The following is a 19,516-nucleotide window of genomic DNA, read 5'->3' as shown; positions in this document are numbered from 1 at the left end:
ATATTTTAGGTAATACAAAAAAAAAAAAAGAGGATAAAAGGATGATTCCTGCCTATGGCAAAGAGTCTTGAAGTAGTCAGGAGGAGAAGCATCGTACTCAGCAAGGCAGATTCATCCCGTCTGATTGAAGCAGACTAAATGTTTGTGGCCCTCAGGGAAAACATGGCTTCTCAAAAAAAAAAAAAAAAAAAAAAAAAAAAACAACAACCAACCCCAGCAACGCCAAATGCACTCAGGAGGGAGGATTGGAACTGTTCCTGCAACTCAATACGGAGTTAATGAGCAAAAATCTTGGCTCCTAAATCTTGTGTCCTTTTACTTTAAAAGCCCTGGTTAAAACCATGCATCCGTGAACTGAATATGGGTTTCATCTGACGAGGTTATCTGAGCAGCAGATTTCCAGTGTGTATGAATGATGATACAGTTCTCTTGGCTAATGAATATTGTAGCTTTCCAGATACTTGGAGGGTTAGGTCATAGTGCTGGCGGTAATGCAAATTTCTGGCTTGAAGGCTTGTACTCTGCAAGAGGCACTTACGCTGCACAGTCTGCTGGTGTTTTTCAAAAGTCCAAAGTAAAACTGTTCTCTAGTTACAATGTTCAGAAGACTTTTTTGTGGTTTTCTTTTGTTTGTTTTGTTTCTGTTGAATACACAATTTCTCTTTTTCCATTTTTCACTTCTTTATTTTTCATATAGAGGTATTAACCTGGTACATTTGAAATAAGACAAAATTCCAGTTTCCTTTTTTTCTTAAGCAGTAATCGGCATACTCTCTTTATGATATTTTGCAGTTTGTGTCAAGGGAAGAGATGGGAGATGTATTTTGGGTTGTAAAAGCTTAGCTGAAGTGTTGTCATGTTTTACGTTTGATTTGAAAATGTTGTTGGCACTTTGTATTATTTGGTCTGGGAAATATAGCTTAAATTCCAGGGAATTTATAATCGTGAAGAAAATAAGTTTTGTGTGCATAGTTATATACCAGAAGGAAAATCTAGAATGTTACACTGAATCCTAGATGAAAACACTGAGTGGGAGTGGGGATGGTGTGCAGCTCCTCCCTTAAAGGTTTCTGATGGACCGGACCTACTAATTGACGCTCACTGCATATTTAGTGCTTTGCATAACCTGCTGGCAAGAACGGTCTTAAAGGACCTGAAATGTAATATCTTCAGCCATAATGCCTTCATTGCTTGTCAGTGGTATTTTCTCTCTGTGAATACATAATTCCAAGGCTTTTCTCAGAAGTGGGACAGGAAGAAAATGAGCTCTTCAGAAATCACCGGAGTGAGCCTGCACGAGGAAACTTAACCTTGTGCATGCAGACCGTGAGCTGATAGCTGTCTGAGTGATGGTTATGCCCGAGAAGACAAAAAGCGCTGGTTCCAAAGCTGAACGCGGAAGAGGTGATTGCTTTATGGTTATGGTGATAGCTAAATAGATCCTGTACAAAATGCTGGATTCTCTTCGGCTACCTTCCTGCAGTTTGCTGCGCCTGCAGGCTGCAGGAGTAGCTCAGCTTTCCCAGTGCTTACTGGCTGTCTCGGAAAAGTCTGAGGAAAAGTCTGAGCCTTCTTGCAGAATTGCATGCTGCCTTTGGAGAACTCGTATTCACAAGATAAACTTGAGGTACAGTTTTGCAATTTACTTGTGCTGACTAAATGCAGGCAAAGTCCTTGAACAGAGTTGAGGAAGTGGGAGCCGAGAGCTGGTCGGGGACATGCAGGAGGCATCCGGGAGTCTGCTTGCTGACAGAGCCAGACCTGGCAGGGAGCTGGGGCTCCAGAGCCTACTAACGAAGGGAAGGAGGCGGGTAGCTTCATCCCTTTCACCTTAATAAGGTTTTGCTATCGTACGAAGGGAATTGTGTTACTTAATTGCCAAAAAGCACCCAAACTTCAAGTTACTTCCCTTGTCCAAAAAAGCTTCCTGATTAGTCTACCAAGATATGCGTGTATAGAAGCAGCGTTTGCCTCCTGCCTAATATCTGGGACATGCTCCTATTTCAGAATGTGATTTGATATTAATGAATTGTTCCCTCGCCTAGAGCTTCAGGAACATCTGACTAGCCAGCCGTGTTGTTGCAGTTACTGCTTATCAAGTGGAGTCAGCTCGCGCTATCAGAAGTAATGAACTAAGCCTTTGGGCATCAGGCAGTGTTTCTGCTCTTGCATCTTTCTAATGTCTGGTATTTGTGCTTCAAGTTAGTGAAGAGGATTCTTTGGCAATCTTGTTTCAGAACTGATTTTGGTAATGGTGAAAAATAGCATGCCTACAGCGTTTTGACTATGTAGTCCTGTGCTTTCAATGAGGAAGGAGAACTTGGGGGTAAAAAAAAAAGGTATTAAACTTACTATTTCTACTATTATAGAAAAAGCAGCTGACGGTACTTCCTCACCCCCAAGTAGTAGTTGTGGAATATCAAAAAAGCCAACTTTGGTGCTCTGAATGTTCCCTTTCCCTTTCCAAAAAAGGGCATTCAGTGTAAAACGCTTTTTTTATCTTGCAGCATATGCTGTGTAACAGCCTGTCCTGCTGTCTGTTTCAGACTCCAAAATTACCTCAACTGCCAGATCTTTTAGCGTAGAACCCAGATTTGTCTTACTCAACGCACTTGAAAAAACCACTTTAAAACAGTCAACTGTTGTTATTGGGCTAATCTTATGTTCTCATATGCTCAAATAAATTGGTCTGCCTGTCTTCCAAAAAAAAAAAAAAAAACAGATAAAATCAGGTCTGCACTAGATCTTCCTTGCTTACTAACTGCATTCTCCTCAAGCTTTTCAGGAGTTTGCACTTCCAAGATTTAGAGTTGGCGTGTTCAGTAAAAGGTTTCTAATGCTCATATTGTGAAAAGCTTGTCATAATAAAGATAGGGAAAGCACCAATAATTATTTTTTTTGGCCTTTGGGAATTAGTGGAAGTAGTTTTTTTGGGGAAGTACCAACCACTTATAAAGTAGCCATAAATTCAGGCAGTTCAGGGACCGTTGGACGTGCCAAAGAGGTGTGGAAACTCGGAATTATCTGTGCTTCTGGCCAAGCAGGAGAGACCCCAGGAAACATCTCTTGCTACGTGACTTATCTAGATGGATTTTCACCGTGCTGTTGCTACACAAATAATGAAACATTTTATTATGTCATGTTTCTAGTCCTGTCCAAACCAGCAAAAGCAGAAGTATTTGAAAGAAAATAATGGGGTGAGGAGGGAAGAAGGAAATGGTAGCTACATTTTTTTCAAGCTATATTTATAGGATATTGTGAACCAATCTGCATGCACTATTTGAAAAACAAAGCAGACCCCAAAATTTATATAACTTTCACTAAAATTCAGTGTACAGGATTATCATTTTGAAATTATGAACCAGAAAATACATATATATATATATATATATATATATATATTTGTCAGTAAGTTTAACAGCAAGTAAATTGAATTGTGTTAAATTTCTCATCAATCTTTTCTCACTTTTCATAGTCCTCTGGTGCAATTATTTCAAAATGTTTTATGAAGATGCATTGTTTTGGAAATACTGCTGCAGAAGTTGTAGGTGGTTAGGCCACTTTAAAGATACTCTTTTCATGCTTGACTTCCCGAAGGTAGCTGCATTTTGTTAAATATTTCCTAATCCATTAGGTGTGTTGCTTTTCCTAATCAATTAATTTTGCTTTTATCAGTATAGTCCACCGGTTCTAATTTTAAGGTCTATTTTATTTTGTTTGTAAAATCTTCTCCATATGATAGCTCATCAAAATAGTTGCTGTGAAGCCTCATGCATCTAATTACTGCTCTTGGTTTCCATAGACAAACGAATCTGTCAAATTAGTAACTGAAGTAAATAAAACTTTCCATAAGAGATAGTTGTAACCTGAGTGGCTAAACCTGAATAACAAGTGGCTGAACCCAAATAAGAGCGGGGGTGATGCTGGTGCAGGGGCCGTAGCTTTGGTTGCTTCTCCTTTTCCTGCAGGGATGCACATGCAGCATGTGAGGTCAGCCCTGTGTGTTGGAGACTGCTCTTCAAACCCTCTGTCGATGTTAGGTTTTGAAAGCAGTACCTGCAGGTAATGTTTTTTGCAGTCTCTGGCATCTGTGAGCGTTCAGCTTCACGACGTGTAGTGACGCAGCGTTTGCTGTGAGTACCTTTCTCCGCCTTTAGCTGAATGGCAGCAATGCAACAGTCTGCAGTTCTTAGGGAAGTCCAGCTGATAGAGTGCTGCAGTGTATCTTCTTGACAAGGCTGCTAACAGCAAATATAATAAACCTTTTTTAAACTGGCTTCCTTTTTAGACTGACTTCTTCCCACTGAACACCAAATAGAAGCCAGGGCTTGCAACAGAACCTCCTAAAATTCTCTGTAGAATAGTTGCAAGTCTGCAACTTAAGCAGTGAGTACCATCATTGTTACTTTGGTCCAGTGATACGTCCTACAGCACCATTACTGTTTCTCCTCTCTTGCAGATGGGATTTTGATCGGCTCAAAGAATACCTGTGAAGGGGGAGGTATTCAAGCACCGTAGCCAGCCTGCTTCCTATGAGTTATTCTTTAATGTAAGCAAAAAGCAGCATAAAAGGGAATGATAAAAGCATAAACATGCATGTTAGTGCTATGCACAGATGAAGGATGTTAATCCCATGTCCAGCATCTCTACTTGCAGCCCTTCCTGTGTTATCATCCTGACAGTACAAGCACCTTTGTAGGAAGTACACAAAGAGGAGGCAGGTTCTTCACCATGTTTTTGAAAGTGCTGTGGGGGAAAGGAAAGTCGGCCAATAGTTCATTGCTGTCTTTCTAGAACCTTTTGTCCATTGCCAGAATGGAGGATAGGAAACTCGTGTAAAAAAAGATGCTTGCTAGTTGGAAATAATTCATATTTTTGCATCTTAAAAAGTAAAAAAAAAAAAAAAAAGAATTGGTGCATATTTTCAGGGATGACCACCCATCAGTCACTGATTCTGGCTGCTGGTGTTGGTGTTCTCCAAAACATTTTTGTGTCCTCAGAAGTGGTCACAGTGAGGAACTGAGCAGAAAGCAGACGTTTTTTGCCATCCAGAGCGTTTTTGTGAGACAGCAGGGAAAAGACATGGCTCTGTGCTGCTTTACATCCATTTACTAAGTCAGAACTTGGTTGCTTTTCAGACTACTACAAGGAAATCAGAGAGGAGTTATCTCCTTTGCTTTTCTCTTGGACGTACAGACCTGTGTTGGTGATGGAGCAGCCTGTTCTCTCTTTGGGCCTTTCAGTTTTCATTCCCTTCGATGTTCTGTTCTTGGCCTCTGTCGGTGTTTCCTCCTCCACTGCTTTGATGTTACTTCCTGCTCCGTGCAGAAGTCACAACTGCCTCTTTGTTTCTGGATTGTGTTTGAGGTGACTGGTCCTCACTATTTACAACAAGGAAGAGTTGTAGCAACAAAGGACTCTGACAAGTAACGCCTTCAGCTGCAGCGTGAGTCCCCAGTTGTCGTTGTGCACTGTTGGAAGGAGAGAAACTGTAGAATTTACCCTTTGTCCCTTGTGTCTCTGTGGAGAAGATTGTTACTGTAATATGAAATTTGTGCTAGCAAATATTGTGAAAATTATCCTTGGAGTTTTTTGAGATTGAATTTATCCAGAAGATTTCCTTAAAACTAAGCATTACAATCAAGTGAAAACTAAACGTTTGTTCGCCCAGCAGATGTTGGCATTGAGGGGAAGGTGTTTCATTTTTTTCAGTATCTCTCCATGCTTACTATAGTCAATGGTAACATGATTGATTTTCTTTTGATATTAAGAACAGTCAAAAGCTTCCAATTGTAAAGCTTCATGGAAGTTACTGTGGATTTTACAGAATCTACTCCAGATGGTGTTGAAGACAGCTTTAGCTTGCAGTAGGGTGTGTCGGGGATCCTTGAGGAAAGGAATATTGTGCTGGACAGCATCAGAAAGCGCACAATCAGGGTAGCCATCTCAGTGTACTGCATACAAAACAATGCTACTAAAGCATTCTTTCCCCTATTTTTTTTCTCAGCTTGTAGATAACTTTGAAACTGTTTGATATACTGAACCTGTAGTTTGGAGTTGCAGTACTTTTGGAGTTTGCATCTCAGTTTTTCCACTATTTGATTTTAATAATATCACACCCTTTAGGGAAAGTAGTTTGGCTTTAATACTTTTAGCAGCAATACAGGTCATATGAGTAGATTGTAAAATCTCCATGTCCTAGCTGTTGTTTTATAGCAGTTCAGATCTTGACAGATACAGCTCTTAAAACTAGAGTCAACACTTTTTCAGTCGCTTCGGAAATAGTCGAGGAGACCTGAGAGGTGCTTGTGTCTAAAATGCAGTGAACAAAATGCATGTGTTGCTCTGGATGTTTTTGCTTTTCAAATGTGACAAAAGTTTGGATGAGCACATTCTGCAGGGATTTTGAGAAACTTTGTTGAATTAAAGTGAATCTCAGTGTCTGGAGCTTTGCTGCCAAAAACAGTTTTAGTGAGGTATGTTTTTGTTTTTTCACAGCAGTACAGCCAGGACATGTCAACTGCAGTATTTTAGCATAGACAGGGATTGGAAAACGTACCTGAGGAGCAAATCCAAGCCCTCCTTTCTCACTTAACCTCCCTGCATCACAGTACAGTCTATCATATATGGTGAGATTTTACATGAGACCACTGAACATCTCTACTTTTCTGAAAAAAGCAGAATGTATAAGGATAGAGAAACTTGGCAGGAACAGGTAGTTTGTTATGTGAAAGTAAGTTGTTGAGATTTTTCTGTTAAATGGAAAGGTAATTTCTAGTTTTCTTCATAGCAACTTTGAACTGAGCTCATCATCAGAAATTCCTGGGGTTTGGTGTTTTGTCTTAACTCCTTTAATTGCTTGTGTTTAGTACTGCATTTCTGAGTGAGAATTTGAGATTGCACTGAAGCCAAGCACTGCGAAGCTAAAACAAATAACCATAGTCAAAACTGAAAAACAGCTTTTGAGAAGCAGAGTAGAAAATGTGGCCTTCAAAGTAGATTTTGTATTAGGCCACCAGAAATGAGGAAGATTGTGTGATTATATAAAGTCCATGTGCTTTTGCTACCCCTTTCTATTGTATCTGTATATTTGCTGTTGAAGTAAATATCAAATGACAAGCCTTGTGTTCCGTTTCAGGACTGCTGTTAGTTTGAGTCAATTTGAGTGAAATCAGTGCAATTGTTAGTTTAGCTTTGTCGATGCCTTCCAATTTTTTGTTAGTGTCATTCCAGACTTACTGGAAATTGTGGTTTCTAGCTGGGCTTTTCCTTCCAACCTGAATTATCCTGTAGTCCTGTGATTCTGTCAAATAAAATTTCCTGTGGGAGCTGCACGCTGACCTACCCAGCTTGTTTCTACCTATGGCCTAACTGGGTCTTAAAGCTGTTTCCCCAGAGGTAAAAGATTATGAAATCTGGTTTCTTTTGCGTCTGCATTGAGTAGTAACTTTTTGTTATCCAGTATTGGCAAGTCACGTAGCTGGTCACTTGAGGGTAGTTCTGAGTGTAGCAAGCATGAGGTCTCTCAAGCAGTTAAAATATGTTCCTCGTTAAAGCTCTTGATGAGCATTGTTGCATTTGTCAAAGGGAGGTATCTGATGGTATTTGTTAATTTTTACAGAAGCTATTTTCTCTCTTTGTGGGGTCATCTCTATCCCCAATCTCATCAACTGGCGTTCCAAGCTATTTTAACCAGTGGATTAGTGTGGAAGGGTTGTTGTTTTACTGAAAGTATGGATATCAGGCTGTGGGAATGTGAATTATGGTGGTGGCTCTTAGTTGCTCAGTGGGAAGAGCAGCAGTGCCAAGTAATCCTAAACCTGCTTTCTAACTTTGTCTTACCCTACAGAAGAGAAGGTAGGGAACCAGTCAGTTAATTAAAAACAGCTCAATAAATGTTAGAAAATAGTAAGATTTTTTTTCCTTTTTTTGAGAGTGGTTTCCACAAAGGGAGATTCTGCATGATGTGCAGATAATGGCGTTAGGAGCTATATTCTGTTTTGCTCCAAAAACCGATTTCACAGTCTTATCTAAATGACTGGTCTGGGCCTTAAAAGATATGAGAAGGATGTTAATTGCTTCTCAGGTTGATGTTTTATATATAAATTTAAAAAATAAAAAATACAAGCATATGCAGTATTGCTTGAAGTGCTCTTCCTAGTGCTGGTTAACAATCTACAGATAAAAGGCCAGCTCAGCCCCTTTTTTTTTCTTTCCTGTAATCTCTTCCTATTACCTTGTTAACTCTTTTCTCCTAATCCCACCTGTTCGTTCTCTGATTGCGCTTAACGTTCCTTGCTAGCAAATGACTCTTTTCTCTTACCTTTTGAATACCTCATTTTTGCTTCGCAGAACAGGTATTGACATACGAGCTACAGAGCCTAGCTGTATTGCTGAACATGCTGCAAGCTGTGAACTGAAATCTGCTCTGAGCTCAGGAGCTCTTGAGAACGAGGGAAGACCAGTGAAACACCAGTTGCTGACTTAGAAATTGCAGGATTCTTGCGTCTTGGGTTAAACCAAGTGACACTGTACTGCTGTAGTTTTTCCTACTCCTTTTGTCTGGTATGTGTTCCCACCTTCAAAAAAGGCTATTTTCAAAGTTTGGTGTCTCACAGTTTGAATCAGTAGCTCTGTGATGTGTCCTAGGAGTAGTACAGCACCACCTGAAAGCAACGCAGGGAGTTGTGTGTTGTTATTTGTTTTGGTTTGGTGGTATTCTCTGGAAGGTACATCGCTTTCCACATTAAGTGTCTAAGTGGAAAAAAAGTAGCATGAACTCATGATGTACGAACCAATTACTCAGCGTGTTAATGTTGACCAAGTAGTTATATGCAGTGCAATTACTTGATCATGCTTAAGAACATGTTACCCTTACTGTACAGCTAGTAGTGCTTTTTGCTGCAGTGTCCAGAAGTTATGTGTATAGTTCAATAGTTTATTGGATAATCTTTATAAATAAAATTAACGAGGGCATTTCTTTTGTGATTTGATTGGCAATTGAAGCATCTAGGTATTCTGAAGTTTTTTGAGGTTGTGTAGGAACTGAAAAATAAAACCTTATACACCCAAAGGAAAAAAAAAAAGTGTATATATATAAAAACAGTTTTAAGAGATAAATTTTGCTTGTGTTTGTGGCACCTTGCATTATGGGAGAGATTGGGAAAGGGATGTGTGGAACAGACAAAACCATTCTTCCTCACTTTTTGTTTCCCAACCCAGCCCTTGGTCCAGTCATGATGGTTTTTTTTTTTTTTTTTTTAAACACTTATACAATGTAGCTTTAGGTTCCAACATACTGAATGATACTTAAATATACACATTCTATGATACAAGTGGCTCAAAAACCTAGTTTTTTATAGTAACCAAACTTCATAATTAAAAATCAAAGGATCATCAATGTGTTAAGAAATGCATGCAGTTTGTCCGCTTGAGTTCTAATCTGTCTCTTAGTTTGGGAACTACTTCTTTAATAAGAGTGTCCATGTAACTGTGTCTGTTAATGAGTAGGGTCTCAGCCAATTAAAAACTGAGGAAGGTCTAAGTCAAAGGTATAAATACTACTTATTTTTAACAGGATACAGTTAAAAGTGGGTCTTAAGTTCAGTCTTTGATCAAACGTGATGTTTTTTGTTTCAATGCATGCCAGTTTGACTTAAGCTTATGATCTCAAAAGCAAATTTAAGACTTGCAGACTTCAGTGGATGGGTTGTGTTGGTTATGATGGCTGAGAACTGTGTATTGCTTTCTCCTGTGTCTCAGACCAAGTCTTTTATTCTATTCTTTCCACACAGGTGTGCATCAGCATTGCTGTGAACAATGGCCCCCTTCTTAAGGATATCTTTCAACTCGTTTGAGCTGGGACCTGTGCAGAATCAAGGGGAACAACTACAGCCTTTCTGTGCTATCAAGATGAAGGAGGCATTGACTACAGGTGGGGTTACAAAGGGTGATGCTTTTCTGAGTATGAATAAACTGTTGAGAAATACTGCAATCCCTCTTAGGCTGTGAGTAGTAACGAGTGCTGCTGTTCCTGTCACACCAAGCACTTCAACACGGGCTTTTCTTTCAGAATGCAAGAAATAACGATGACTGTTGTTTCTACCCCCTACATAAAATTAGGCTTCTTAATTAGAACTTTCTTGTCCTGCAGCAAGAGTGCTCAGCACTTGGTAGAACGAAGTCCAAGCTTTCTTGTCTCCCGCTTCACCACCAACACATAACTATTCACAAAACACGTGGTGAAGCAGCTGAAACAGTTGAAATGTCACTTTTGCATAAGTTAAGGTGCATCGCGAGTTTTGTATGATGTAGCTTTGCAAATGTTAAATAAAGCATTGTTCTCTCCAGTTCTGCAAGAAGCAGACTGCACTCACAAGTGCTCTGCAAGGAAGATAGTTGTGTAGTGGAATGCCATGAAAAGGGATCTGAGCCGCAACAGGTTGAAGAATACCCTCCTCAAGCACAGAGCAGTACACTGTTTGTATTGACTTAGAGGATGGGTATATTAATGAGAAACATAATTGGTTACAATAGTAACTGAGGCATTTTGGCAGAATTATTTGCTTGGAATGACTTGCACCCAAGGTCTTGTTAGCACCTCCGTATTCATCAGGCCCTAAGTCTTCGAAGACCACTTCTTCACAGAATCTGGTCAAAAGGTTTGTAGTAGATTCAAACATTTACCTAAAATATGTCACTGTAGCCAAATAGGATGAGAGAAAAGCCTAGGAATTGCTGTACAGGATCAGACAGGGCCTTTTAAATCCTGCCTTATGTCTTTAGGGCTTCACAAAATGCCAAAGAATGCAGAAAAGGGGTGAATTCTTCCTCACAACATGATTGAGCTATCTCCTTTTTGTTTAGATAAAGGCTCCAAAGCAGCTGTTTCTTTGTGTGTTGGGAGAGCCTCTAAAGAAATGGTGCTCAAAGTGTTGTTCCTGTTGGTATGTATGGAGAGGTGGAAGTGGTCTAAATAAATCCCCTTTAAAATTTTGCAGCTTATGTCTCCTGACAAGTGTAATCATCCCACCATTTCTCTTCTCTGCTTGCATGTATCATTGAAGCACTGAAAAGTGGGGGAGAAGGGTGCCGTGAACCTGAGTGGTGACTGACTGGGGAAGGGAGGCGCTCAGGAAAAGAAATTGATGCATCCATTATCAGTTTGACAAGATCTGGAATAATAACTTCAGTTCGATTTGCATGCTGAAGCATGATTGAGGAAAAGCTTATCATATAAAAAGAAAATAATTTGCCTAATGATTAGGCATTAAGCCAATTTGCAAACGTGTCAAGTATTTTGAAGCCACTAGTGTTAATAGAGAAATAAAGGATGCCTGGATTCAGAAGGGGTAGTAAAAGTGTTTTTAAAGGCTGTTCTTTTCTGAGACTGAAGTGTTCATTTTCAGTCAGATGTTGTGATCCATGACAAGTCTTGATTAGTATGATTTTAATTACAAAAGCAGCGTGGTCAGGCTGGAAATTGTTGCCAGTAATTCAGGCAACTTCTTTTAGTTCTATGTGAGGTAAGAACATGTATAGTAACTGCTCAAAACAGATCTTAATTGGGATATGAGAATAGGGAGACTTCTGTGGATGGACTGAAATAGTTCTCGCCTCTAAAAATCCAACAAAAAGTATTAGCAACATGTCTGTAAACTGCTGCTGCTTCTGCAAACTGTGAATTATTGTCAAAGGTTCTGCAAATAGCTGCAATTTTTCATGTTCCCAAGGATGATGGCTGAAGTGTGCCTTTATGATAAGTAGGTTTGGATCACTAAGAATTTTTTTTGTGTGTTTTTTTTTGTTTGTTTTCTGTCTGCAAAGTTCCCCAATTTCCAGATAAAAGCTTTTGACTGAGTAGAGGAGGAATGGTCAAGTTTTCTGTGAAATGGTGGAGGTCCTCAGGTGGCTGTTTGTGAGCATTTTAGAATGCCTTTTGGCAAGCAGAGTTGGGTGTGCTTGTGAAAGTTGTAATTTGTAATGCTGTTGTTGGCAGGCATTCCCTAATAAAGAAGTAAAAGGGTGCTACTTGTTACTCTCATTTGGATAGCGCAGCGCAATTGAGCAAAGGGTATTGAGCAAGTTACTACTGAATGAATGCAGACTTTGCCTTGAGTTTCCAGGAAGTTTTGCTTTTTTTTTTTTTTTAATAAGATGCATCTAATTCTTCCCTCATTGAAGTGAATGAAAATTTGATTGCATTTTAGGAGGCATATCACACTGCAGCTTGTTGAAGAAGGGTCAAGCTATTTAATCTGCTTTGTTACTGCCTAGATATCATAAGAACAGGTTACACACTTATGAAGAAAAAAATGGATCATTCAGAGCTGGAGAGGAATTTAGAAAGCACTTTCATTGCAGCAAATAATTTTGATAAGTAGCAGAAATTGTACAGAATGTACAAAATGATATTTGGTTACCTGCATACAAATGCGGAGTAATAGGCTCGGGAGTAAATCAGAGCAACGCTGAGGAGGTGGCATCGCGTACCAGAGTCAGAGTGAAAAACTGGATGTGGTTGCTTGGGAGGCTGTATCATTTTGGGTGTGTTGATGGGACTACTGAGAGACTCGGGTCAGGAAATAGGCTGAAGCTTGTTATAGATAGGGACAGAAAACAGCTGATTGGTGCACTAAGGTAAAGACAGGAAGAAATTACGTTAACTGGTAGCAAGAGAGATAGAAATTGTATATTAGAAAAATCATAACCTAGCTAATAAGAATAGTGTGGCATTATAAGACTTGAAGGAAAGAGTCTGTAGAGATGTTCTTACGGGAAACTAGGTAAATGTTAGGTGGAAAAAAAAATTATTTTGAGGTTCTTTCATTTTTTTCCTTATTCTTTAGGAATGCAGAGTCTGCATGTGCTAGAGAAGACTGATAAAGCCTTGTAATACCATTTAAAAAGTGGCAAACATGGCAGAGAGAGTGCAATGTCAATGAAGTGACTTGCGTATGAATAGAAGTGACATGTTGGGATAACTTGGGTGTGGATTAATGAAATGTGAAGCTTTTCATCTCTCAGCCACTAGTATCGATTTAAACTTAAGTCAACCTAAGATCTGTCTTAATTTATCTTCTAGCAGTAGGTATTCAGTATGATCAGATGGCCCGTGATGGAGATTGATGCCAAAAAGCAGACATGCAAATATTCCCTGTCAAGATGCAAATAACTAAACCCACTTCTGAATTCCATAACGGGATTTGTCCCTCCTGGTCTCTTGGGCTGCACATTAACACCTTCACTGCCTTTGCATGCCCTGTTTGTCAGGGTGAACTTTGCCTTTTGATTTTACAATTTTCTCTTATTTTGTGTGGCTTGCAGAGAGAGGAAAAACTTTGGTTCAGAAGAAACCCACTATGTATCCAGAATGGAAATCAACTTTTGATGCCCACATTTATGAAGGACGCGTGATTCAGATTGTTCTCATGAAAGCAGCAGAAGAGCCATTATCTGAAGTGACTGTAGGTGTGTCAGTCCTGGCAGAGCGGTGCAAGAAAGGCAACGGCAAAGCAGAGTTCTGGGTAAGGGAAAAGTTTAATTTCTTAAACCTGCCGACCTGGTTGTGCTTCTTTCAAGCTGAACAGAGACCTTATGCCTGTGAGTGTTCAAGCTCTTTAGCATGTTTTTTTCGTAAGACAAATTTGGTTTTTTTTTGTACGTTTGTAAGACAGTTTGTAAGACAATTAATTTAGCGATGTACAATCAAAGTTCAAGAAACTGACAATAAAATCAATGGCTTTGGTATCTGAAATACTGATGTAAGTCACACTGAGAGCCTATTTCAAAAAGCTTAACAGTCATTGCAGCAATTAGCAAATGTTTAAATTGGATCTGATCGTTGTGATTCATCCAAAGGTGAAGAAAAGTGAAGCTGATTCCAAGGCATTTCAGTTTAGAATTCCTATTTTACAAATTTATTTTTACAGAAAATTTTACTTGGGTTAATGCTGCTGAAATGGGCATTTTTTAATCCCCACTCTGTTTTAATCGTATCTTATCTGTCAAAGTACATAAACCCAAAGAACAACTGCTAAATAATTGTGTGTGAACGTCTTTCAATTACTACCGTAAACATCAAATAAAAAGGAAGTTAAAAACATAAAATATTTTCTATTTTATATCGAGAGGAGTAAGTGACAGGAAGGATCAAAACCCTGAACCAAGAAATCTGAAACATTAAACATAAAAATTCATTCGTTCAGTTGATGTGTTGCAATGATTTCTCAATGAATTAAGGTTTTAATGATATGTCTTTTATAAAATCCTATTCTCTAGCTTCTTTATTGATTTTCAGGCGAAACTGAATAGGCTTAAATAAACACAATTGTTTTGGGGGGATGAAGTTGTTCAGACCCTTGTGAGAGCATTGTGAAAGTGTGATGAGGCATTAATGTCCCACAGAATTGTATCAAATTTTGAAGCAACTCTAATTAGTGGCCTGAATAGATAACATTTCTCAAAATGCAGAAATAAGACTCAGAGAGGAATATCTGGATATCTCATGATTTGGGTGAGAGCTGTCTAGCTGGGTGGTTAGGTGCTATAGTATTGCCCAACATCCAGTTGTACACAAAGCTGTACTCCAGACACTTTGCACAAAAAGTACATGTATTTGGTACTACAGGAACTGACAAACTCTGTATTTGGAGTATGGGTAATGCAAAGGTAATATTTGCTAAATACAAGCAGGTGTCCTTAAAATCTCATGTGTAGTCTCATATTCAGAGCCTTTTGGACTGGGGTGTTGCTGAATTTGCCCAGAACACTTCAGGAGGCTTTTTTGTTGGTCGAGCTAAAGCAGGATGAGCAGGTAGCAACAGGTAGACAACTTGACGAGTCATCTTGCTCACACAATCGACAATGCTGGTCCCCACTTGGAAGGGGATGGATATATGAATGGTATCTCTTCCTGAATGCTAGGTGGGAGTTTCAGAGGGGGAGAGGGAGTACCCAGTTATTGCTTCACATAGTATGGAAATACTTCTTTAAAAACAAAACAAAACAAACAAACAAACAAGACCTATTCTCTTTCAAGTCCATTTTTGCTGTAAGTAGCAAGATTTTGCTCTGAGTATGTGCAAGTCTATCTCAGCAAGCAGATTTTGGGGGGTGGGGTGGGGAGACGACAACTTAAAGGGACGTTTAATATTGAAGGTGCTTACAGATTTGGATGGGTCAGTAATATCTCACTACTTTGTGTTCAACTGTTACATTCTGAAACTGTACAAGTTTTTTCCCACCTTAACTTGAATTCTGGGATGAGCAATTATTCAGAGGAATGGTTAAAACTAAAAGTGATCAGTTTTAGTCTAGCCAGTTCAGTGTTTTGAAATCCTCTGCGTGTTACCCACAGAGCAGGTACCATATAGTCACCGTCAGCATTAAACTTCCTCCTAAACAAGCTCAGTCATGGCTTGGACCTACCATCATGCCCAGAAGAGGTATCAGTTCACTTTTCATAGCCTGTAAGGTTGGTTTTGTGTACAGAGAGAAAGTCATTAGTAGCTGTTAACTGAAGTCTTTGCTTTCTGTAAACTTTGTCAGGCAAATGTTTCTGAGTGTCAGACAGTGCCTTAAAATGAAATAAATAAATAACCTAGGCAGTATCCCACTAGGGCAGTGAGATTTATGGAGATATATCTATTTTAATTTTTCTTGTTTTTTCCAAGTTGCATTCACCAATTTGTTATTAACCCAGTGGTACTTTGCTCTTTGCTAAAGTGAAGACTGAATCAGTCTTTCAAGCTTAATAGCTTCCTACCTTGTAGGAAGGCAGCAGGTTAAGCATTAGTGGTTGCTCTCTGAGCCCAGGAACTGGCTTAAAAGGCATTTCTTTTTGCTGTAGGGAGCTTTGTAATGATGCTGGTCTGTAGGACATTCCAGAGAAACCATGTGTAATAGTCTGGTGGGAAAACAAAATAAATTTTGATACCACCGCTATTTTTATGATGATAGGCAACGGTATTTAGTATGTCTGTGGTTTTGTTGTCAATAAACACACACGGCATTGTATAGACTTCAAAAACTAAGTTCCTGTGCAAATTGAATTTATGAAAAGTAAAAATAGGTGCTGACAAACGTCTTTGCAGAAAAGGGAAAGGAACATGCAAAAACAATGTGAACTTGGACTGCAATGAACTTTTGGGTAGACATCAAAGCAATGCAGCATACTAGCAAAAACAATAGAATAAAAGCACCTGGTTCAGCTGCAGCAGTGAGATATAGAAGAGGATTGTAATCCAATAGTTACTGAATATTACACTTTGATTCCCTAGAAAGAGCTGTGTAAATTCCTGAGAGTTTCAGTTAGCCACATGCTTCACTGTTGGTATCTTTCTTTCCACAGCTTGATCTACAACCTCAGGGAAAGGTGCTGATGGCTGTGCAGTATTTTTTAGAAGATGCAGGTAATGTCAAATTTGTTTTCAGTTGCTTTTGTAAAACATGGAGTGTCGCTTACAAAAAAAATATCTGTTGTGCTGGGTAGAATATTCTAATTTTGTTAATTTGTTTTGTAGGGTTTTTGTTTTGTGGAGTCATAGGGGCTGCATTTTTTAATTTCTAAATGCCTTCATACTCTGTATTCCTGTTGCGTTCAGCCATTTTAGGGTCGTTAGTATGTCTGTCCTCATGTTTTGATGTAATAGAAAAGTATAGTAAGAACCTAAATAGGCATAAATAAGTTAATTTTCTTGTTCTGATTTATGTGGTAAACTTTTGTGGATTGGGGAAATAAGCCTGAGTTTCCTGAGATTCAGTTGTGCTATTTGTTAATCGTGGAAACCAATTGTAGCAATGAGTGAATGGTTAAATGTTAAAATGCAAATCTAGTCAATGTTCTGCCATATCAGTTTAAAAAGCGAACAAGCTGTACGTGATAGAAAAGCTACACACGCTGTTTGGAAAAGAAACTATGAGGTAAGAGGAGATGGTTAATTATGAGAGGGAAAGCTTTAGGTACACTAACAAAAACAAATATTTTAGCAGAGATTTGTGTAATTTTCCTAAAGGAAATGATGTAAACCTCACAACTTGCTTAACTAGTGGTTAAAACTTTCCTATGCTAGAAATGACAAAACCATTATTTCTTGGGAATTAAACTGGTCTGACATTTCAGCTTATCAGTCTTACATGGTTTTATACTGTGTTTATAAATCATAAGTAGAAAGAGTAAGCAGTAAGTCTAAAAGCATTGTTTGTGGGTTTTGTTGGTGGTGGGTTTTTTGTTTTGTTTTTATTTTTTTTTTCCATATATATACAGGGAACATAGTTCTACTCTCATAGAACAGCAAATTGTGGAGGTTTTTTGTACCATATGTGCAATCTGTGTAAAAGCTACTGGAAAAGCTGCTAAAGATAGAATGTGATATGCAGTAAATGACATTTCAGAGCTGACATTTTAGCTTTGCAATGGCAAAAAAAAAAAAAAAAAAAAACAGCCATTACTTTGGTCTCCTTTATGAAAAGTTAACTCTTTAAAGCTAAGTGGAGTGAATCTGAAGAGCCCATAAGTAAAAGTAAGTCTCCTAAAGCTTAGAAGCTCTCTGATTATGCACCAGTAGTATTCTGACTTGTATTCAAACTGTTATGAACCATGATGTTAGAAAACTTTCGTCTTGGACTTCATCATGGATTTCCCATGCACGGCACTGTGCATGCACTGAGGATTTCTCGGTTTAGTAAGACATACAGAAATTGACTTGTCCAGGAAGCTTAAATGTTTCTCAACTGAAAGTGCACAAAAACAACTTCATTTTTTTTCAGTTGCTCATTTAATAAATCTGAAGCTTATTTGCTTTTTTCCATACAGATATAAAAAACAGTAGAGGCAGAGTAAGTGAAAACCTTCTGTAATTTGCCATCAGATGCTAGGAAGAACAGCTAATTTGTGCTATAAGTACTAAAATAATTGTACTTAGTTATTTGTCAGAATAAATTTAAAATAGATACAATGCTCTTTCAAATGCTTGTCATTGCCTTTATTATTAGGCATTGCAGATGGCAGTGGATGAAGTGTAAATACTGAACAGATCTGTAAATCATCCAATCATACTTTAATTGGCAAGTTGAAATTCATGTGCTAATGTTCCCGTTCGATCTTTTACTTTGCAAGAACTTCCTGTTTACCTTCCATTTTACAGGCAGTTACTGACCACTAACTTTTTTATAACCAAACCATTGAGGCAGTGGAGACTCCTTTTCAAGATATAGCTATACAACTACATTTTGTGAAGGAAAGTCGTTCAACCTGACACTTGGAATGCTCGCATGAAACATCAGTACACTGTAACACACTAACAGTCCTCAAAATCACAGACTTCCCTTGTGTCACTATATACTTGCTAAATTGGAAAACATTGCAGTGATTTTGGCTCATCGTTGCACTGCTTTAAATGTTTTCTGTAGTTAAATTAGCTGTTACCAGTACTAGAGTGGAGAAGTTTGTTAGTGCATTACAAGGATGTTTGTGTTGACTTCCATTCTTCACATTGCTAAAACCCTTAGTTAATAGTTGAAAGCTCAGAGACTGTTCACATTGCTTCCTATGTACATACCATTTGGTTTTCTCTCTGACGTGCCTTTCCATACAGAACTGGATGGTAGAGTGTCTAAAATACTAAAAAAGGCTTGTTCTGAAAGTGGTATTTCGGTTGTTCCCTAGTGAAGGTATTGCTAGCAGCAGTGTCTTTGAGTTACAGGTGGTAGCTTTCGTTTGAAAAACTCCAAGCACTTTGCAAAAGTGACTAATTCTTTCTTTGGCTTGCTTTGCAGATGAAAGCTTTTGATTTCCAACCCTTCCTTCTAAGTAGAACACATTCTGCCACCTTTAGAGAAAACTGCTTTTCTTTGCTTCAGTAGTAGGCAGTGGTGTTGAGGAGTAAGCATGTTACTGCTCCGTTACCAGATTTACTGTTAGAGAATAATTTTCTTCGAATTAGCTGGTACTGAGGTCTGCTCCATGGTGGGCTACACTGAGCCATTTCATTTCTATGTTCCCTTTGCCTACTGGAGCCTGGTCGGCTACTTTAGAGGCACATATGAAAAGTTTTCCCAGTTTTAGATGCATTTTTCTTTCTAGACTGTGTAAAACAGGGACTGCTGAGCCCCCTGACTTAGAGCTGTTGAAGAATTTATTTTGCCTCCTGTCCTGTGGTCTGAAAATAAGCTTGTGCTGGAAATCAAAGCTTGTCTTCTGATGTGTGAAATACGAGAACAGGATGTTGACCCCCACTTTCATTTCAGAATACTGTTTTCTTTCTGCCCCTCGTTCTCTTGCTGTAGCATTGAAAATAGCTTATAATTCTGGAAGGCAGCTTTAGCTTTAATAGGTGGAAGTTGCAGTGCGTTTAATGCTTTGCTTGATCGTTGTTTATTTAAATGTAGTTAATGACCTTACCGAGTAAGAAAACCCAGGATCACCGAGGTGGCTTACTGTACTACCGAGTGTCTCTCTGTGTTAGCAGCCTCAGAGGTTTTGGAAATACGCTTTTTTGTCTTGCTTTTGAATTCT

General features: G+C 38.8%; 1 protein-coding gene across 6 annotated transcripts in view; it reads left to right on the top strand.

Annotated features, from left to right (window-relative positions):
• Positions 1-19,516, top strand: part of PRKCD (protein kinase C delta) — a 65,828-nt gene that overhangs the window by 28,279 nt on the left and 18,033 nt on the right. For 2 of the 6 annotated variants that reach the window (XM_080606056.1, XM_080606051.1), the window contains exons 2-4: positions 9,795-9,934; positions 13,327-13,526; positions 16,352-16,412. In XM_080606056.1, the coding sequence (XP_080462182.1) occupies positions 9,820-9,934; positions 13,327-13,526; positions 16,352-16,412 (376 nt within the window). In that variant the 5' untranslated portion in view covers positions 9,795-9,819. Of the gene's footprint in view, positions 1-882; positions 1,405-1,448; positions 1,628-8,352; positions 8,566-9,794; positions 9,935-13,326; positions 13,527-16,351; positions 16,413-19,516 lie in introns of those variants that run through there. The other 4 variants (XM_080606053.1, XM_080606052.1, XM_080606054.1 and 1 more) reach the window with 4 other exon arrangements.

The sequence above is a fragment of the Anser brachyrhynchus genome (assembly GCF_964034855.1).
Source record: "Anser brachyrhynchus genome assembly, chromosome: 10".
Taxonomy (NCBI): Eukaryota; Metazoa; Chordata; class Aves; order Anseriformes; family Anatidae; genus Anser; species Anser brachyrhynchus.
This window is presented reverse-complemented; position numbering and strand designations above follow the sequence as displayed.